At 39.9% G+C, this 23,017-nt stretch overlaps 1 protein-coding gene across 3 annotated transcripts in view; it reads right to left on the bottom strand.

Annotated features, from left to right (window-relative positions):
* Positions 1-22,449, bottom strand: part of LOC121945340 (uncharacterized) — a 31,369-nt gene extending 8,920 nt beyond the window's left edge. The window contains exons 1-7 of one of the 3 annotated variants that reach the window (XM_088084936.1): positions 21,951-22,449; positions 17,395-17,530; positions 15,294-15,996; positions 13,108-13,246; positions 6,653-6,825; positions 4,453-4,602; positions 1,266-1,474 (exon numbers count right to left, since the gene is read on the bottom strand). In XM_088084936.1, the coding sequence (XP_087941062.1) occupies positions 1,266-1,474; positions 4,453-4,602; positions 6,653-6,825; positions 13,108-13,246; positions 15,294-15,996; positions 17,395-17,439 (1,419 nt within the window). In that variant the 5' untranslated portion in view covers positions 17,440-17,530; positions 21,951-22,449. Of the gene's footprint in view, positions 1-1,247; positions 1,475-4,452; positions 4,603-6,652; positions 6,826-13,107; positions 13,247-15,293; positions 15,997-17,394; positions 17,531-21,950 lie in introns of all 3 variants that reach the window. The other 2 variants (XM_088084935.1, XM_088084937.1) reach the window with 2 other exon arrangements.
* Between the last annotated feature and the right edge of the window lie 568 nt (positions 22,450-23,017).

Here is a 23,017-nt window from a genome sequence, read left to right as displayed (position 1 = left end):
TGTTCTCTCGTGCAGTTCTGGCCTGTGACACACCAACGCTACAGCCTGCCTACTTCTCACTGTTTTTTTCACCTGTTCGAGTGAACCTCCCATGCCAACCTGCCTGCCAGCCTCCACTGATGTTGCTTGCCATTTGCTCATTAATTCATTTTTACTCTGGTAAAACTCTGGTAAACTTTTCCAAACTCTGTCTTGGCATCTTTGGGTCCCAGACACAAACAACCTAAATCTATTAATACACAAACACAAACATACACACTGATGAGAGTCATGTCTTGGTCATGGCTCATCTCCTGACAGCTGAAGTTTTGATCATGGACTGTGTGTTAGTGCATATGAACATAATGTTAGCACGTAACTGCATCTTTTAACATTTTATTAAGTGAAGTTGCTATTGCTGCTCTGCATGTCTGCATGTAATGCTTAGCTGAGTGATGCTGCTTCATGCTGCTTGCATGGCTATTTGTGCTGTTTGTTGTTGCAGTTTTACTGTTTTGCACTAATGTCCTGCTGTTTCTTGTTGCTTTATATGGCTTGTGTTGTGTCTTGAGGATCCCCTGTTTGTTGTAGCTGTTGCTGTCTTATTGGAACCCTGCTGTCTTTGTTTTGTGAATTTCATCATTTTATAGATTTTAAAACATCTAGCCAAAGAACTGCACTTGAAAATTAGCCAGTTGGCTAACACTGGCACATTTAGAGAACTGTTGATTAATGTGTGTTGTCTTTATAAATGAAAAGTAATGAAAATAAAGCTGTCATCTTTAATTTTATTGCATTGGTACAAATGTTTTGTGTTGTGTGTGAAAACTGCTGATGGAATCCTCAGGGCAAAGGTGTGTTCACACCCTCTGCACCCCCTTCACCCTCTGCACACCCTTCATCTTCTGCACCCTCTGCGCCCCCTGCACCCTCTGCACACCCTCATCCTCTGCACCCTCTGCACACTGTGCACCCTCTGCACACCCTGCACTCTCTGCACACCCTCATCCTGTGCACCCTCTGCACACCCTACACCCTCTGCCAGTGCTCCTGCCTGTGGTGACATATAGGATTATACCGGAATGATTCCTGAGATGAATGTGATGAAAAGGCTACATTTTTACTTTTGAGGCTTTGAAATCTTAAATTTGTAAACAGAAGATAAAAAGAGCACATCTTACATTGTCATATTCAATCTTCATGATACTGATGATACAAGCACACACAGAACTTTCAGATAGAGAAGCATAGAGAAAGGATGATCAGACCTTGTTAGTCCTCCTGACCTGTAGGGAGAGCTGGCGAGGTCTCAGGAGGTGTCTCTCAGATCCTACTCTCCTGCCCTCCTCCATCCCCTCTTTCCTCCTCCTCTGCTTCTCCTCCTCTCTTCTCTCTCTCTCTCTTCTTCTCTGTGCCCTGGCAGTTAGAGGGCAGAGGGAAGTGACCGCTGCAGAGCCTCCAGGCCTCCCTCTCAAAGACCTTGAGTCTTGCTGCGCTGTGGGTCGCAGAACACATACAGATGCAGAGACAGAAAAATATTTTTATTTAAGTAAAGAGAAAAATGTGATTAAAGCATTTTGTTGGATGAATTACAACACCCCTGCCTCAATCATGAAGCCAGAAACATGGTCCACACAAGTCCACAAACACACATGCTTCAAGCTACACTTCATGCTGAGATGTTAATGATTTGAAACTGGGTGAGGGAGACAAGATTATTATTGATGGTGAGTAGATTTCTTGGATCAGGTGAAATCTGGCATTGAATGCTCTTTGTCTTATTACTAAAACAAGCAGTAAATTCTCAAAATCATGACCTGTTTCTAGGTCTGTACTGGTGGACCCCTTAAGAACAGAGTTGTTGATATCAAAAAGGACTTTGGGGTTATGATTGTTTGCGGAAGTTATATCTGAGAAATATGCTGATCTTGCTGATCTTCACTGTAAGTTTATTATATGTTCTTTGTATAGTGTGAAAGGCAGCAGACTTGTTCTATTGTTCTATTTGTGTTCTGCACTACTGTTTCAGAGATGCAGTGTGATCATTAAGCTATGGAAATGAGTTTGATTTTAGCTATAGGGTTTTTACAGGAGCAATGAGGTCAAGAATAGAAAGACAGTGACTTTGAAAAGAGGATCATTAAAAATGTGGGACCAAGTGGTGCTGTAAGGTTGTGAAACTAAAGAAGATGGCAAAGGAGCTTCAAAAATAACTGCTTTATGGTCTAATAGAAAGACATCTACAAACTTGACATTCTCTGTGCAGAAACCAGAAATAAGCACCAAGTCTAGAATATGACCTTTGGAATGTGTAGCTTGTTTAACTGACAGTATAAAAATTAAAGCATCGACTAGATTAAGGAACTCAATCTATTCAAATGAAATAAAAATTCCCAAAGGAAATGAGAGAGCACTTCAAGGGTTGAGGTAGATGGAAATGTGTAAAGCAGGCAGTGTAATGGCCACTAAAGCAGCAGACCCAGCTCTGGATAACACTGTCTCAGTTACCACAAAAAGTAACTTATTTCCAAAACTGTGTTCATTATTTTATTTAAGATTTGCTGCAAAGCAATCTTATATTTAGATAGCCAGTTTGTTTGAGAGTAGCATTTAGATGCAATGTTAGATGAGCGGATTTCCCTTTAAAGTGATGTACATTGCAGGTATTAGCTCCCCCCTGAGCTCAGCACAGTAAGGCCTGCTGTTATAGATCACTTGGGTTGTAGACAGTAGAGATGACTGTCCAGATGGTGGGTGGTGTCCAAACCAGTTTGTCAGTGTTGTAACTGGACTGGGTGGCACTTAGGTTACAAGTTGTGTTTAACATCCAAGAGCTATTGTAAATAGCAATGTCATCAATTGGAGAATAGGGTTGCTAGAGGGTCTTGACAGCAGCAAAAGCGGAACATGAAGAACACATTGGACTAGTGCTTAGTCCCCTGGAACTTCAATAGACTGGTCATAGTGGGTGGGTGTCAGGGGACTGTTTCGGGTGCAAGCTAATAGAATTCCTGGGTGGGTGACACAATATGAAACGTTCCTGGACAGTATTTATGGCCCTTGCCAGTTTGGATGGATGCCATCACTTCCGAATAACTGCTTTCATTCCCAAGGTTAAAACTGTCAATAAAAGCCAGCTGTGCAGTGACAGCAGCCAGCTGAGGCAGCCAATACCACGACCACATGTGGGGACCAAACACATAGATGTCACTGGCACAGTGCTGTCATTTGTGTCGATGGCTGAATGACTTTGGAGATTTGAGGTTTGGAGTGCCAGTGCAGTTCATGGGGACCAGAAGTTGCAGACTGAGGGGCTCCACTTTTTCTTGGAAGCAGCTGCACTAGAATGACTGAAGGCTCCAGGATGTAGTTGTCCATGGAGTTGCTCTAGCTTCCCCAACACTTCAAACCTGTTGTCAGGGTGTGTAGACCCAGATGGAAGAGTACAGGAGGGGTTCCTACCTCGTCTCCTCTGACACTGGACAACCATCCAGGGCTCTGAAATAACAGGAATGCAACAATTCTGTGTCTTGAGCTCAGCACCAAGCCTGGGTCAGGAATATTCCTCATGGGTTGGTCTCAGACTGGCAGCTCCGGCTCCACAATGGCAGAGGGACTGAGCCTGGAAAGGGTGGTGTTATTTCCAGTAATGCTTCTGCAGCCAGCAAGTTAATGAGTCACTCATCGTCTTGTATCTGATATTGGCTGGAGATCCAGTTTCCAGGTTCCGCTATTGTTTGGGTCACCTGACAACATCCAGCACAGTCTGATGGAGAGGTATGTGGAGGGAACTTTATTAAAAAGTCACAACAGGATGAGATGTGAATGGCTCTATACTGGCCCCTTGAATACTGATTATACTAACTGTTTATGAGTTCAGCACTCATAAATACAATTGTTAGTCACATCGCTTTTTGCTCCCTGTAAAACTAATAATGGTATGCCAGCAGCCCACTTTAATCAATCAGTTATTTGGCACTCAATGACATGCTTTTTTTAACTTACATAATAAAGAATAAGAATCAATGTTAATATTTAGGAGGAACAATTAGCCTATATTTTAATTAATAGGGGGCAGTAACGGATCTGTATAATGGGTTGTTTGTTTTCTTTATTTTTTCTTTCTGTGCAGAAAGTACATTAGTACACGTCCCTCCACAAACAGCTTGTTTATCACTGTGATCATTGCAACACTCTGATTAGCTCTGTATAGCCCCCTTGAGGACTGACCTCTGTTACCTCCACTGATGCATAAGAGGCATGTGAAGTATAATCATTACCAGCTGTGGCGGGGGTTGTCATTGTGTTCACATACCTGTGGACCATGTTTCTTTCCTTTCTTTCATTTTGAGTATTGAAATATATAACATGCTCATTTAGACTGTTGTGACAGTAGTTAAGTAAATAAATCCGCCCCTACATGAAATTCTACACCTCACAGGCAGATGCACAGAAAGGGCAGTGGATGAATACCTGATGTTCGGCTCAACTGGCTAATGTTCTTCCCCTTAGCTGCAGTCCTGTGATTGGTGGAGAGACAGGAAGTACGATGCTGAGTGCCAGCTGGCTCCTTCGCTCGTCCACTTGCTAAATAGGCCATGTTGCTAGGTAACGCTGCTGAACCTAAAGTGAAGGAGAAAGTGCGTTCAGTTACAGTGGTATGGCTACCACAAAGAACTGTGGGATTCTTATGCAACTCAGTTGTTTTTAGGCTTTAAGTCATAAAAGGGCAGAACCTTTAAGGATTGTGCCAGTTTGTTGTTATTGTCAGGGTTTAAGCTCCAAATGAGCAGAAGCCTACCCATTTTGTGCCAAATTAGTAGGGTTTAAGCTCTGAAAGTGCAGAACCCTATTCAGTTTGCATCAATTTGTTATAATTGTTAGGGTTCAAGTTCCTAATGGGCAAAACAATTGAGTTTGTGCTAATTTATTATTATTAGGGTTTAAGCTCCAATGAAGCAGAACCCTATTAAGTTTGTGCCGGTTTATTGGCGTACTATTTGTTGACAGACACTGATCAATTTGCCTTGAGCTGGAATGAGCTAGAAACACAAAACTTGACCAAATAACTGAAAGTTATGTGAAAATGCTTCTTTAGAATTTTACACCAATATATGACATGGTGTGGTCAAATTAATACACAAAAAATCATTTTGAAAAGGCACGCCCCTCACAACGAAAGTCAGATTGAGTTGAAATCTGGCACACATATGCAGCTCAATGTGCTTTACAAAAAGCCTGTTGAATCTTAAAAGTCCGCCATGATGGATTTTTTTGCTGACTTGAATAATGTGAAAAACAGAAATATGGCATTCAGAGAAACACTTTACTGAGATACACATTTCTGTTATAAATAAGCAAGATTGGTCAAAAAAACATGGCAGAGGGTGGACAAAGTATGGTCCCAGGTGCTATATGTTCTTGGGAAAGATTTTGAAAATCACTGGCACATTTTGAGCTCTGATCCACGACTTAAAAATAACTTTAATGATAAACCCAAAATAGTTTTCAAACACCTCTCAAACTTCAAACAAATGCTGGTAATATCTGATCTCATCCCCACTAATAATACCACTTCCTTTGATCTTCTATCAGAAAATACCAGTGTGACTCATGCACTCATGGCATTGTCACATGTACATGTACTACATACTCTCACCTGATAACAGGAAAAACAATAACAAATAAAAGGCATTTTACCGTTCTCCCCAAGGAATGTAATTTATCTCATCAAATGTCCATGTGGTTTAACATATGTAGGAAAAAGACAAAAAGCACTACAAACCAGAATAGCAGAACCCAGGAGCTGCATCCAGAACCAGGATCAGCAGAGTATGGCAGTGCTTTTCAGAGCAGCTGATCACCCTGTGGCCTCTCTGAGATACATTCCCATCCAGTATGTCAGACCTCTTAGAGGAGGAGGTGATTCAAACACGCAGCATGTTTACATTTTCTGTTATTTGGTGGAAAGACGAGGCAACATTTTTAGTTTTTAATATTTTGATTTAAGTATTTAATTTGAAAAATCATGGCATCAGTGGTTTTAATCATCTGTTGTAAGATTATTAAAGCTCATGATAGGACGATAAATCGACTGTAATTCCATCTCTGCTATCCATTTTATATAGCCGTGCTTGTATTGGACAGTAGTCCAATTAAATGGCCTAGTGGAGCTGTAACCATAGCCCCATTTAACTGTTCATGGAAACATACTGACTCTTACTTTGAAGGGTAAGCTTTCATATTTTTACTCTTCAAACTCTTATACCCAGAGGTCTGACTTAAGAGCATAAAATCGAACATTTCCCCTCAAATAAATAATGCTGGTTGTATCTTAAGGGCATTTGCTGTGTATGTATATGTATGTTTTTCTAGACACACATATCTTTATAAATGAAAATATGTTTATTAATATATCAGTTGTTTTTGTAAATATAACAGGAGTTACTTTTTTACTGCTTTTGATGAAAAATTTTGATATACTGTTATCATCATCTGAGATATGTCTGATATTTTGTAATGTGGCCTCGGCATCACTGTTTTCTTTGTACTTTTTTCTATGTATTTTCCATGTGTTTTATTGAATTGTTGCTTGTCAGTTGTTTTACCACCCTGAGTGGTTTAAATAGTTAACCACTATGGTGTGTGGTTGGCATATGTGCTTGTAGTTTACCCCTCAGACAGAGGAAAGACAGGAAGTCCTCAGTCTTGGGTCGGCGTCTTGTCAGACAGGTGACTACGGTCAGGTTGTGGCTGTGGTTACTTCGTGCTGGTGCTATAGACACTGGAGATCCTGGAGAGCTGGGAGGAGACTGGGCAAACTTCCTCTGCGCTTGCACCCTTGGTCTATGCATGCACGCACGTGCACGCACGCATGCACGCGTGCACACACACACACACACACACACACACACACACACACACACACACACACACACACACACACACACACACACCACTTTATTAGGCACACAAAATAATGCAGTTAAATACGACAGTCAATAATTCTTTTATGAGGGTTCCAAGGTTACTTTATCTATGCTTATACTAATGTATTTTATTGTAAAAGACAATGTACAAAATTAAACACAAGTGCTCCCTAATGATGTATTGTAGCAGAGTTAACTTAAACCACATTTTCTCACAAACTACATAAAACAAGACACGTAATACAAAGTTACTGGGGTTGCAACACTATGAGACTTTCACAGTATGACAACCGTCTCAGAAAATATCATCGGTTCACAGTATCACGGTATTGCAGAATTATTGCTATCAGTCAGAATGACCCCAAAGCAATGAAAAGAGAAGGGTTAGTTTTGGTTAAACAAATGCCTTTTCACTATAATTAAGAACCCAATTTTTTGACAGGGCTAATTAAGTATAAAAAGCAATTTCTTTCATTGTCGTTAACGTACAGGAAATGATAATCGTCAACTGTCATATCACAGCATATCTTAAAACCACAATATCACTGCAACCCTAAAAGCTACAAAGCTTTTATCAAAGCTGAGAGCTGTTCAGCTGAACGGTCATTTCAGATGATGCAGTTTGTAGTGCTGTTATTCTGTCTTGCATTATAATGACAGGTGTTTCTATTATTTGGCCGCCCCATTTGCATTAATGAAGGGAGGCTAAATAAGAGAGAGCTCCTCTAGCTGATGGAGCAGTTGCTCACATCACTGCACTGACAGACAGTCATTAGAAACCTGGATCAGGTGTTTTCATTCCACATCCTGGGCTCAGTTGTTCAAAAAATTTAATCTGATTTGGAAATCCATGTTTTACTATGATCAGCTAATCCATCTTACTTGTGCACCAGTTTTTCAAAGCAACATTGGATTGGATCACCCTGAACAAAATACAGACTTTTCAAGATGACCAAATCCAGATAAACAAATGGCTCTGTAAGGAGCAGGCAGGGGAGCAGCATGGGCTCACTTAAAGTGTTTTATTTGAAGAGACAGATAACAGCATTGGGGCACGCAACTGTTAGAAACGTCTAGAATATAAAGGGATAAATGAAAGTTAAAATTAAGTAATTACCTGGAAGATTTCCATTAAAATGAACCTCTATTATATCTATCACTGAATGAGGTCACACAGTGGTGACTGAGGCTATGGACCACTGATGAAAACACATGTATTTGCAGTTTTAGGAACTAAATATCTGATATGAATGAATTAATCCGTCTGCTTTCAAGACTTACAGTTTATATTACTGACATTACCACAGGTGTCACCAAAGAGAGCAAAACAAATCACAAATCACACAAATCCTTTTTGTTTAACATTGACATCTATTTGGGGGATTATTTTTTGGAGACAAAACACCTTAAAGAATTAAAAGATAACATCTATTTGATTAACTTTATCACTGTAATGGTCAAACAACTCATGTGCAAATAAATTAATGTATATTTGACCAGTTTGAAGTAACACTTTCTATGAAGACCACATCTATAATGCATTATGACGGCATTCATAGTGAATTATAATGCATTCATGATTCTTTATGAATACACTCATAAACACACATAATGCTTACTGGTGCACTACATCAATAGTCATAAACCATTATAGATTTGACTTATAATGATTTATAAGTGGCAAAGGTGTTATGGATGCTCTTGACTTGTTATAAACTAGAGGTTGAATGCTGGGGCTCATAAGTTATCATTGTATGTGAGGTACACATTGATGCATTTATAATAATTTATGCTTCATTATAAGGTTTCATTGTAGGTGTTAAGTAAAGTGTAATCATTTTCATGCATTTATATGAATATAGCAGCATCATAAGTGATTAATGCGTACCATAAACTATAATACTTTGAAAACACGTTTAGAAGACTGAATTCTGACTGTCTGAGTTTTTTAGCCACAGAATTAGATTGTTACAGCCCTTGAAATCCACAGTGAGTATGCTATATGCTGTAGTGAGCTAGCTAGCTAACCACTGTCCCCAAATCAAATAGTATATTTGCTAGCTAAACTAGCCACTGGAATGTTTGCTATTAGCCTACAAGCTAAACATATGTTTTAGCTGAAGATTGCTAGATATGATTTTTGAAGCTAGCAATTTTGAGTTCAAACAGTTAGCTTGCAAGATTATAGCAAACAATCCAGTAGCTAATGTTAGCTCACAGGTAGACCCTACAGTGGTTAGCTGGCTAGCTTACAGCATATAGCATACTTACCAGGGATTTCAGGAGCTGCAGGAATCGCTGTCCACTTTTTTCTTCTCCACGCTAACAAAGTACATCTCATTCCCTTCTTAGCTCTTTGTCCCCTTTTCCACAGTCCCAGAGAAATGTAGCTAAATATTCAAATGTTGACTGTTCAACTGACTAAAGAGGAAAAACCAGAGGCAACAAGTACAAGCCAATCACAGCACAGTAACACTGGCTTACTATCCAATCACCGCACAGTAGTACAGGATACTAGCCAATCACAGCACACACATTAACACAGCATTAAACCCACTTGTCCGCCTTTACAGCTTTACAGAGTTGCACTCGAACTTGTAGATTTAGCTGTTTATATTATTTTTCGAATGTGTTTTAATGTGTTTTTACAGTGTTTGTAGTTGTACCGTCGTGCAAGTCGTGCAATCGTGATTTAGTTCGTGTATAGCCTAACAATAGCTTTTCACTTCTGGGAATTTTATTTATGCTTCAAAACACACAAAAGTGGTGTTCATCTGTCAAGATTATCATGCTGACCAAAACGTGTAAGTCTCATAAATTCATGTTCATCACAAAGCTAATTTTTGGCGATAATTTAAAATCCCATTCAAAAATCACATAAGGTTTTTGACGAGGGATCCAGTGCAATGCCAACTTCCTAATTGGTCTACAAAAATATGTCATCCCTTCACTACTCTATTAAGAAAAAAAGTCTCTGGGGGAACAAAGTAGATATGAGCAGAGATAAAGAGTACCTCTTTGACATGGCCTCCCATTTGTATCACTAAACACTGGAGAAGAAAGAAGTGGACAAAGATACAGCTCTGAAATCCCTGGTGAGTATACTGTATGCTGCAAATTAGCAAGCTAACCACTGCAGGGGTTTCCTGCAAGCTAACATTACCTACTGGATTGTTTACCATAAGCCTGCGAGATAACAACAATACTGTTTAAAGATTACTAGCTTCAAAATTCATATATCAAGTAGTCATGTATTTTTGAACCAAACAATCTTCAGCTACAGTAAATCATACAGTTAGCTTGTAGGATAATAGCAAACATTCCAGTGGCTATCCTAGCTTACAAATACCTTGTTTGGTATGGGGACAGTGGTTAGCTAGCTAGCTAGCTACAGCATATAGCGTACTTACTGCAGGTTTCAAGGGCTGTAACAGTTTCTGTCCACCTATGACCTCTGAGTATTCTAGTCTATGGTATGCATGAATCACGTCACCTCTATCAATTAGACACGGCATTTATTTTTATAAATGCATGAAAATGATTGCACTTAACTTAAACTTAACGCTGACAATGAAACATTGTGATGAAGCATACATTTTTATAAATGCATAAATATGTACCTCACCTTACTTAACACATACGATGATAACTTATGATACAGCATGGATGGTTATATCACACTATGAGTCCTTACTACAGTTCATTGTTGATGTGTGAATAAGTATAAATATTTATAATGCATTATAAGCCCCGGCATTCAACCTCTAGTTTATAACAAATCAAGAGCATCCATAAGACCTTTTCCACTTATAAATCATTATAAGTCAAATCTATAATGGTTTATGACAATTGATATAATGCATCAGTAAGCATTATGTATGTTTATGAGTGTATTCATAAAGCATTATGAATGCATTATAATTCACTATGAATGCCTTCATAATGCATTGTAGATCTGGTCTTCATAGAAAGTGTTACCAAAAGGTTTATTATAATTTGTCTCTGAGATTCACCCTGAATCCAGCCTTCTGCTGGGATCAGGATAATAGTAATATTTTGGATCAAAGGTATCCTACCAAAATGTTTTGAACAACACAAACTGAAGGTTTCCCCATTAAACCAACCATTTGCTTACATGATCTAATCTGATTTCAGAACCCTTTTTTAGTTCTTATATTCTGAGCAACCCATTTTCAGGATTTGATCCAATCCGATAGCAGAAATCAGATCAGATTACTTCAGAGCACCTGGGCCCTGGTTTTTGATCTGAGCAGAACTCTAGCCCCCAGAGTCAGCACCAGGCTTTGAAGCCAGTTTTAAACAGTGGCTGAATGTAGATTTACAACTTCTAGGGTTGGCATCAAGTGATGCCATGGGACCCAAAATGACTTGTCTCTATAGACTTACATTGTGAAAGTGATGTCTGTATATCAGTGAAAATGAACTTTTTGGACTCATGAGTTACTGAGGAACTTTTATAGGAATGAATGGGGCTCGCCGTCAACCTTGTATCCATTTTTCTTTATACATCCATGATAGTACTCCATACTCAGGTCATGCAAACAGATAACCAGGATACAACAAAACACTGCTCATAACTGCTATAGTGATGTCTACACTTACAATTACTGAGCTGTGAGTATAAAACAAATAAATAAGAGCGCAACAGTGAGATTCACTGAACTAGTAATTCTTTTTGTCAGTGTAGTGCAGCTGGCAGCACAGTACACCTTGTAACACCTGCAAATGTAATAACAGCCTACAACAGTAATAAACCACAAACGTAATACAAATCTGCAGCTTTTAATGTGATAAATCCATACCATTTCCTGCAAATGTCCAGAAAAGACATCTATATGATGTCTGGAAAAGACACCTATGCTATGTCCAGAAAAGACATCTATATGACATCCCAAAATGCATCTACATGACGTCCAGAAAAGACATCCATATGACATCCAGAAAAGACATCAACGTGACGTCCAGAAAAGACATCTATACGACATCCAGAAAAGACATCAACATGACGTCCAGAAGAGACATCAACATGACGTCCAGAAAAGACATCTATACGACATCCAGAAAGGGCATCGATATGAAGTCCAGAAAAGACATCTATACAACATGCAGAAAAGAGATCTATACGACGTCCAGAAAGGACATCATTATAAAGTCCAGAAAAGACATCTATACAACATGCAGAAAAGACATCTAAATGACATCCAGAAAAGACATTTATATGATGTCCAGAACAGACATCTATACTACATACGTCATATAAATGTCTTTTCTGGACATTTGCAAGACATTTCGTATTACATTTGCAGTAGGCAACTGCCATTACATTTATGGGAAATGTATTATGTTTGTGGGATAATTACATTGAATGCTGCAGATTTGTATTATGTTTGTAGTTTATTGTGTTAGCAGGTGTTAAACACCTTTTCTCCAACTGTTTATAGAGAACCCCAGAATGAGTCTTAAAACCCAGAAGGACATCAACAAATAATATAGTGGTGGAGTAAGGACAGTGGATATTAAAGATTATGTAATATTATTGTGACCCAATGTATGCTACATATGAATGCGTACTGGGGCCTTTCTCTCCCTCTTTGTCTCACTATCTTGTATTATTTTGTGCTGTTCTACATACTGAACATATGTGTACATGTATGTGTGTAGGTGTTTGTTGGAGTTGATTGTCAATGCATTTTATTTGTTAAAAGAGACAATAAATAAAGCAAAGAAAGGTGGTTGCTAACAAGTGGCTAAATGAGACTATAGAACGTCACGCTGAACACAAGCATGTGTTCAGCATGCTGAACACAGCTTTATAGCCTGTTGGTGACATTAAATCATGTGATCGTAGTGTAACTTGTTTGTAGTCTAACGTTGGCTTTTTACTTCTTGTAATTGCATGCAGGCTTGAAAAATCCTGAAAGTGGTTTTCATTTGTGCTTGCTGAACAAAATTCGTAAATATCATAAATGTTTGTTTGCCAAAGAGTTTTTTTTTTCTGCAGTGATCCAAATTCTGATGGAAATATCCCACAGGATTTTTGACGAGGGAACCAGGGCGACGCTAGCTTCTATGTCAGCCTACAGATAAAGGTCACCCCTGAAGCACTATAAGGGCGAGTCATACACACAGGCACGAACATACAAACACACATGCAGAAAGCCACTGTGGAGCAGCTGACCTCTTGCTGGCACGGTCGACCTTGTGACGATGGATGCTTGCAGGGCAGCGCTGTTGAGGGGGTGTCTGTAAGGACCAACTCCAGCTGGGACTCGCTGACAGGAGGGACGGACACTGGCTGATGCCATTAACCAAGGAGCCTGAAGACAACAGTTACAACTTTATTACTTACATGAATCAAAAATGTTTAGTGTCTGCTGGCCACAGCTAAAACATATTAAAATTAAAGCTTTCTTTCAATGACACTTCATATATACCAAAAAAAAGTATATTTACTACAGCCCAAAAGACATGACGGTTGCAGCTGTGAAAAGTGTATTCAACATAAGCAGTCAGAGAGTCAGACAGGCTGGAAACAAACTGAATGGTAAAAGACAAACTGCATAGTAAAGCTTCATCAGAGCTTACAGTTCTACTTCCTGCTTCAACTTTGACAGGCCAGTTAATGCTACTAATGACATGCTAGTTGACCTCCAAATCTAGTGGGTTAGATCGTTGGTCCCCAACTGGCCCAGGGTGCGCATTTCTCCTTAGTCACTGGTTCAAGGCCAACACGTTAGATTAATTACCACATCTTTAATTTTATTCAACAAAACGTAATCATTTCAGCTAAAAACTAGTTCTGTCAGCTTTAACACTTTAATTACAATGTGATTTAGGCCCATGGATAATGCTTTTGTTTTTTTAAATCGCGTTAATCACCTGTGAACAATCCTGTTGGAACATCTGAGTTTTAAAGTTGCATATGAAACTGAAGGACCTGAAGAATCCCTTGCTATCAATCATTCCATGCTAGTCTCCCAGGAAAAGGGACAAATAACGCTCCAAAGTTAGGCAAAATTTTGTTGATGCAAAAATGACCTATGACCTCAAAATATTTGAATGAAAATGGGTTCTATGGGTACCCATGAGTCTCCTCTTCACAGACACGCCCACTTTAAGCTAGTCCCAGACAGTATTTGTTGTCATCTGATTCCTAATCAAGACAGTCTGATAAGAATTGCTTTAACTTGTCAATATGTACTTCAAAACGGTATTGAAAGGCAAAACAATGGAATTGAAAACGTGATTAAAATTTTTTTTTATCATGATTAACTATGGAAATTCTGTGATTAATCGCAATTTCAAAAATGAGCCGAGCTGACAGATTCTTAAAAACACAAGGAAATAAAACACGGAGGAATAATAAGAGACAGTACTTCAAAATAAAACTCTACGCTGGAGATTCACTGCCTGTTCACAGCGACACTATCACGACCTTCTGCTGCCTCATTGTTCTCTATATGACGTCCGATCGCAGGAAGGGGGGACAGAGTTGTCTGTGAATTTCTGTGCCGGGAACAGAGGTATTAACAGCGCCGCAATGACGTCTGTGTAAAACCTTAAGCCATGATCTTGGGCGGCACAGGTGTGACGTTTTGATGCCGTGTGCTCCCCACCACAAGAATTTAAAAAGCAGCTGTTAGCATAGTGGCTAATACAAAGAGGACCAGCGGTTGTAAATGCCTACAAACTGCTCCTTACCTCCTAAGCAGAGGACGAGATCAGCTGCCATACAACAGTAAATGATTATGATTGACATGTTTGCCTTTGTTATTGTTAAGAAAGTGCTGCTGATGCATATATTATACGTCACACTAGAGACGGACACTCATGTGTTACACATCACTCCCGTCATGCCTCTTGATGTGGGATGCAGTGACGCAGTGTATAATCACACACTAGAGCAGAATCATGCCGCCATCATTTGTTTCTGTGGGAAATGCAGGAGCAGTATAAAGCGAGGGACTTATTACGTCCCTATAGCACCACCTCTGTGTAAAAGTGGCTTCTGTTACTTTAAAATAAAATGTGTTTTACAAACATAACAAATTCACAAGGCACTTGCGGTCCACTCAGAATTTACCTGTGACCCACTTTTGGACTGCAACCCACCACTTGGGAAACACTGTTTTAGAAAGTGTGGCTTGTTTCCAGCCTGTCTCAATGTTTGGATGTGTCACACACTTTTCACACACATCATTGTGTTCACAGAGCTCAACAGTTCATCAAGTGATTACAATGATGCTTTTACTACTGGACACAAGTGTGTATTAAGTACAGCAGCTGCAGCACTGCAGAGTCACTACCAGCACAGTCACAGCTGTGAGTGAGACACAAGAGAGAAGGAGTGTTGATGGTACTGACCGCCAAGGCTGCTGGGAGTGTGTGAGCGCAGGGTCCTGGCTGGGACAGAGGGGTTCAGCAGTGTCTGGGTGGTTTTCAGTGAGTGTTTGTGCTGAGAAGTGTGTGTGTGTTTTGCAGTTTCAGTGTATTTGGAGTTCAACAGCGACAGTGTGTTTTGTGTTGTGTGTGAGCGTAGTGTCCTGGTGGACACAGAACTCTTCTGGAACACGTGTGTGTTTTCTTGTAGGTGTGTATGCTGCACAGTGTGTGTGATCTTCCCTGCACACAGTTTTGATTGAGTCTGAATGTTCTGTGGTGTGTGAGTACATTTATTTTTTGGTGAGTGTGAGTCCTGAGCTAAATTGGATTTTTGCCCTTTGTTAGTGTGTTCATGAGGGCGGAGATGTTTTGAAATGTGTGGATTTTTTACACTGTGTGTGTTTTTCTGTGTGTGTGTGTTTGGTGGTCTGTGTGTGACTCTTTGTTGTGGTGTGTGTACACTCTGTCTCGTACGTGTCTTTTTCTCTGTGTGTGTTTTAAGTAGTGTCTGTGTCTTTCGCTGAGCATGACAGAGTGTATTTTTTGAAGTGCACTTGCGTGCACGTGTGTGTATGTGTGTGTGTTTGTGTGTGGCACGGTGGGTGTCTCTGAATTCCCTGAGGGAGAGGAAAAGAACTTTGCGGACCAGACGTTCTTCACACCACGGCATCCCATCACTGATGTCCTGCAGTCACAGACACAGAGAGCATCAGCCTCAGCTCACACAGCAGCTCAGATTAGTCCTCCTGTTGTGACCTGACTTTGATTAAACACTAGAAATGATCCTTCTACAGTCAAAAGTCAAAATGAAAAGGAAACATTTAAACAATCTGAGAATAAAATGAGTAACGTAAGGCACTACAGTATCTACAGAGGGTTTTTTTTTTGGTTGTTGTTTTTTTTTCATTTGATTGTAAAGTTTCTTTGCCTGGTAAAACCACCCTGATCACATGAGCTCAACATTGTGTTTCTCTCTGTGTGTCAGTCTGGATCATAGACTGTATATAAAGATGGACCACACAGTCTGCCCCCCCACTTAGCCCTGCTATGCTTAAGTCAAGCTAAAATATCCCATATACTGCTGATGCTATCTTGCCCTGGTGACATTATTCTTTCGAATGATGTCAGAGTCTGCTCTGTGGCAATATTCCACAGAATATTGCATAGGGTGTAGGTAAATGCATGTGTTGGCTGTCACAGCTGTCACTTAAACCAAACTGATCATAAAAATTATCACTGGAACCAACATCAGGGTGATGAGAGCTACCTTCAGTGACAGAAACCATCTTTGGGGAAAAATGTATTTGGCGTGTATTTGGCGTGCAGTTTTTAGTTGGCCTATGTCCAACTTACTAACATGTAGGAGCGGGTTTTATGACCTATACTGCAGTCAGACACCAGGGGGCGATCCAGATTGTAAAGTTACACTTTGGGGGAGCTGTCATGTTGTCTATCTTTATATACAGTCTATGGTCTGAACTATCTGCTGCCCCAAACTCACCTTGACAGACAAACTCCTTCAGTCAATCCTGAAGTTAGCCCCAGCGTCAAAAAATACAATTTATTTATATTTAACATTTGTATGTGTTGTGATCATTATCAGCAACAATCAGTGGCCTAACAACAAAAAACATGTAGTTGTACCGGAGATCATCTTCATCACCAACAGAGACAGTAAATCACGCTTTAGCCAAATCCAGTTGAAGAAACGGCAAAAGTCTTTTCCTCTGACAATCTCAGTGAGTGCATCCTCTAGTTGTTTAATTGTTATTGACTCTATCAGATGATGATCAAGTGATGTTTACTCTACTAATGTTAGAGTTAGCGCTTGTAGCTGTAAATTCATAGCTGTAAATGCAGGCTGCTGGTTAGAGAACAACAATGGGATTTGCATTTCTAATAATTAAGGTCAGTCTGTACAAATTTGTTGTTGATTTTATGTCTAATCTAAATCTTCTGATTGGCATCATAAAACCCAACTAAAATCCACTGTGTTGAAAAACGTAACACTTGAAGAAGTCAACATAGTAGGAACTTTTTCAGTCAGTGTATAAACCATAGCGAGAGAAGAGATTTCACTTACATATTTCTTTTTGATGATATTCCGTTTGGGTCTGTCTGCACTCATCTTTCCCAGCAGATGCTGATGGCCACATGAATTATGGAAGCCTCTTTGTTTTGTCCACAGGTGTGGAAACGTCAGCTCCACCGTTCTTGTCCTGGAAGAGAGGAGTAAAGAACTATGAGACAAAACTTTGTGTTCTACTACATTTTTTCCCCTTATTGGAACAGTGTGTCAGGTTTAGGGAGATTTGGTGTCTAAACGTCTCCTGCTTGAATTTGCTTTGGTGTTCATTGTTCAGGAGGTTTTTACTGGGAGATGAATCATTCACACAGGTCTCCTCCTCTCGAAAAAAATGGGCAAGGTAATTAAAACCTAAATAAAGCAGTTTCACGTGACCCAAAAGTGTTTCTGCGATGCTGTTTGGCATGTTGGGGACAAGCTGCTAGGCTCATCATCAGTGTGCTCATCTTTTTTTTCTGATAACTTAAGATCATGACATTCAGCAGGTTTTTATTGAGAGCTGAATTATTTGCAGAGGTCTCTTCCTAAGACCTGGGGTCTCATTTATATCTGCACAAAATGAGCCCTGGATAAAGGTGTGTGCCACTTCCCATGTAAAAGTTGTGATCTAGAGAAACAAACTTGATGGAAGAATGTGTGCACCTGTGGGGAAACTCTGATCCCTGTGTATGAACATTTTGGAGGCAGGATAAACTGGTGATGTAGATGGTAACTGAGGTGATGAATTGAAACCAGATTGTAGAAATTAAATCATTATATGTAGAATGATGCTTCTCACACATTAACTTTCGCCTCACATCACACACTACTTGGAGATGCACTTTTTTATGAACATTCAGTCCAGTCATTTTATGTTGTGCTTGTGAGCCATAACTTTTCCATAAGCACCTTTCAGCTGTAAAAGTTAAGATAACTCAAATCTGAGTGAATTCTGCTCACTATTTCACTGTAATGTAATTATAACTCATAGCCAAACATGTTCATACTTTGTAAACTAAGGTCATGTTCTACATGGCTACAGTCAGTACACTAATATCTAACCATAATCAAGACTAAACTGATTCACAACAGGAAATAGGAACTTTTTGTTGAAAGACCATTTTCCAGCTCCAGTGTGCTATCACATGGTCCTTTTACTAAATTTGCCTTTCAGAAAGACTTCCATTAAGCCTTTAACAACTGGATTGACATCAGTTTTGTTGTGGTGCGTTCAGACGCCTTTTACTAGCATTTAAACCTCTGAAATCTGAGAAATTTGTTTGATTTCTTTAAAAAACACAACACAAAACAATATTTTTCTTTTTAACTGATGATGTGAACATGTACAACACCCAAGTTGAAGCATTTTTCTTATTTTTCACAATGAATCAGTTATCACATAAAACCTGTCATCTGAAATCTCTAGCCTCCTTAACAAACGGCTGTATTTCCTGAGCAAACTTACAGTTTTTACCAATCACACATTTCCAGAAACTTGAGCTCAGTTTCTTTAAACTGTAAACACAAAACTGAAGAGGTAAAAGGTAACTTTATTGTCATTTTTCTAAACATAGTTCAAGAAGAAATTAAATCTAAAGGTGATCCTAAATCCTGCTACATCTTTTTGGAGTCGAAGGAGGAGTTGAGGAGTCTCACAGCCTGGGAAAGAAGCTGCTCCGTAGTCTGGTGGTTCTGCAGCAGATACTTCTGTATCTTTTCCAGATGTCAGCAGGGTTAACAGACTGTGGCTGGGGTGGCTGCTGTCTTTCAGTATCCTTTGGGCTCTGTGCAGACATCACTTCACCGAGGTCACTGATGCTCTGTAGATGGGAACCAGTGATGTTCTGAGCAGTTTTAATCACCTGCTGTAGAGCCTTCCTGTTCTGGGCCGTGCATGAACCGTGCCTGTTTGTGATGTTTGCAGTCAGTATGCTTTCTATTGCTCCTCTGTAGAAGTTAACCAGGATCTTGCTCTGGAATTTAGCCTTCCTAAGTTTCTGCAGGAAGTAGAGCCTTTTCTGTGCTTTTTTAACCTGGGTGGTGATGTGTAGTGACCAAGATAGGTTCTCAGTGACAGTAATTCAAAGGAGCTGTTCACCTGCTCCACCTCAGCTCCAGGTTTAACTATTTTGTCAAAACTCCACAAATCTCTTGCAAAATGAAACACTGCACTCAAAACCATCTCTCTTCTCAAAACTAAGTCTGTCCACCAACATTTTCCGCACAGCTATCAATATCTTATACAGAGCACCAGTTAAACACTGTTGAAAAACATTTAAAAAAACTTTTTTGTAATAAAGTGATTCACACTGGGAATTGTTTTTGTACATTTAGTATACATAGGGTGCTAGAGTGCATAAAACAACATCAAAATAGAGCTTGTTGATCAAAAAAGTGCCAGTGGAGGATTCCCCACCAACAGAGGACCTAACTAAGCCCCTAAAGTCTTAACATCCTAAAAACATCCTAAAATCCTAGAAACATTCTAAAATAAAAATGTCCAAAAATCCTTGTGACACTCTAAAATCCTAGAAACACCCTATATCTTAGAAACATCTTAAAACATCTTAAATGCCCTAAAATTCTAGGAACAGCCTAAAATCCTGGAAATGTCCTAAAATGCTAGAAACTTCCTTAAATCCTAGAAACACCCTAAAATCTGAGAAACATCCTAAAACCTAGAAATATCCTAAAATCCTAGAAACATCCTAAAATAGTAGAAAAATCCTAAATCTAGGGATAGGCAATATATCGAATATACTCAATGTATCGTGGCCTTTTCCTCATGCAATGTATAAAATGACTCTATCATGACCATCGATAAACCATCATATAAAATGTGCTGTTTTTATCAGCCACCGGTGTTTTACTTTCACTCTACCACACACACACACACACACACACACACACACACACACACACACACACACACACACACACACACAGACACACACACACAGACACACAGAGCAGGGATTCTGCAGGACTCCAGTCACATTTTGGAGCACTGCGATTTGCAAACACTATTAATATATTATCTCTAAAGCTAGTAGTTTGTTTCCAGCTTACAGCAAACTTAATGAGTGGCAGTGGGGGTAGTGTAAGCGGGTGATACTTGTTTATCTGCAGAGCTCTAATCGCAACTACTTGGTCGCATTTTGAGAACAGCACCTGTGCGACTTGCAAAAATTAGTAATACATGAACTTGAGTGCCATCAGTTTGTTGCTGCTCACAGTGAGTGAACCCTCATGATTAAAGACGCCACAGTGTCTGTTTAACTGTCTGCTAACGCTAAACAGCCAACTGTTGAGTGGAGGCTTCAAGCCCACAGCTAAACATCGGCACTTCCAGACTTTTATTTTAGTAGTTAACATTAGTTTAAAGGACATATAAAAATCTCATGATATATAGTATTGTATATATCACTGGGCGATATGGCTTAAAAATAATATCGCAACATTTTAAAGCAATATCCCAATATTATTTTTAAGCCATACCACCCAGCCCTAACTAAAATCCTGGAATTGTGCTAAAATCCTTGAAATGGGCCTAAAATCCTGGAAACATCCCAAAATCCTAGAAATATCCTAAAACCCTATAATTGTGCTAAAATCCTTGAAATGCCCTAAAATCCTAGAAACATCCTAAAATCCAAAAACCCTACAAACACCCTAAAACCCAGAAACAACCTAATATCCTGGGAACGTCCTAAAATCCTAGAAATAACCTAAAATCTTCTAAACAGCCTAAAATCCTAGAAATGTCCTAATATCCTGGAAACACCCTAAAATCCTAGACACAACCTAAAATCTTAGAAAGGTAAAGGGCTGCTGCTACTGGCCCCTACCCTCCTGTCATTTTGCTAAACTGGCCCCCAGGCAAAGCAGGAGGAGAATCCCTCTTGTACAGTGTATAAGTCTGCTTCCACAGCAGTGCTTGGACACATTGCCCTTTTCCTTTGACATCCACGTGCTGCTCATCTTTTCTGTTTCCCACAGTCAGTGTGCTGCTGGTGAATCCTGCTGACGACACCATTTCACTCACTCACAGCTGAGACCACACAGAACCAGCTGGGTCGCTTGGACTGGAAATATCATTAAATTAGGACAAATGCATTTAGGAAGACAGCTTCGTCGTGTGCCGTTACTACAGGCAGCCTCCGACGCTTTCAGGATGAGCAGCAGTGAATGTGATCGCAGGTTGATGTGGGTCACCTGTCTGCACCCAGCTCCATCCCTGCCGCTCACGAGCCTTGAGACCCACATCTCTGTCAGTACAGACTGTTACTGGAGGATGCTACAATAGTGTGGCCCTAAGCAGCGTGCACATCATCAGACCCCCAACAAAGCAGCTGTCAGCAGGATATATGTCTCCTCTGTTAATATCAGTCCTTAAACAAAGCAAATATGAAAGAATAATAAATAAACCCGCCCCGGCAGGATCAGCGGGCCTACATCACAAGCACATCGACAACCTCAGGGAATGTCACACGGACCCGCTTACATTTTCCCACAAACCCCTAAACAGCGACTCATAAACAAGGTTCCAGCGGCTCCAGTGTGCCGGTACTCACCTCACAGCCCCGTTCGGTCCCGGTGTGCGGCTCAGACTCGGCACCTGCAGGGAGACAGCACCACTGCGGACATGTGAGCCGCTGTTTCCGAACCAAGGCCAGCCTTGGTTAGATTTCAGTGCGCGTGTACTGTTCCAACTACGGTCGGCTCACGCCACTTGGATATACTCTATGGATATACTTGGGATTATGCGCCCATCACGTGATCCGGAAATCGGCCCAAGTCCACCATTCCCTCGCTTCTTGTCTCATAAATGCCAGTTGCTCATTTTCATCTTTTGTCAACCCTCGAACCTGTCGTCGCTCCGAAACCAGCGCGATCAGCTGAGCCTCCGTTTAGTCACTCCACTCGAAGCGAAGATTTTAATGCGCGTCTATTTTTGTTATTAAGGTACAGGCGCTGCGAGCAGCCAAAAAGCTGAAAGAAAAGACCTGTCCCAGAGAGCAAAGACAGACTGCAGTCAACTGCAACATGTCACACACCTGATGACAACAATATTTTAAACAAATAAGATCAACAATATGATGCCACTTTGCCACAATATCGTATAAAATATGAAAATTATGTGAATTTATTTAAATTACAAATTGTTAATGTAATAGGATATTGTAAATTGTACAGTGCATATTTGTCCCCCTGGCAAGCTCTTGGTGTTGTAATGTAACAATGTAATACAGACTACATTTTTCTTCAAGTGTACTGTATGCTTCATTTTTACAGTGGTGTATGTCACAAAGGAATAAACTTCATAATTGTCAAATTCTGACCACTTGCTTTTTTATTAACAGCACTTATTTGTACCTTTTCTCTGTGGTGGATACTTGGAGGCCATACTTGATTACAGATATCTTTTTTCAGAAAGTTACTTTTGTAGAGTTGAAGTCACCTATTAGAATATTACTTGAGTAATTAAGTACTGAAAGTAAAAGTACAAGTATATGCTGGTATTAAGATAAGAAAAGATCAGAATTTTCAGAAGTTAATTTCTCTGTCCCTCCTCCCTGTCTTCCATATTTTGTTTTAAGTTACTGTGCTTAGTGTAAATGCAGTGGAGTATAAATGAAAG

Source organism: Plectropomus leopardus, chromosome 11 (assembly GCF_026936395.1).
Source record: "Plectropomus leopardus strain MGB_pleo_1.0 chromosome 11, ASM2693639v1, whole genome shotgun sequence".
Taxonomy (NCBI): Eukaryota; Metazoa; Chordata; class Actinopteri; order Perciformes; family Serranidae; genus Plectropomus; species Plectropomus leopardus.
This window is presented reverse-complemented; position numbering and strand designations above follow the sequence as displayed.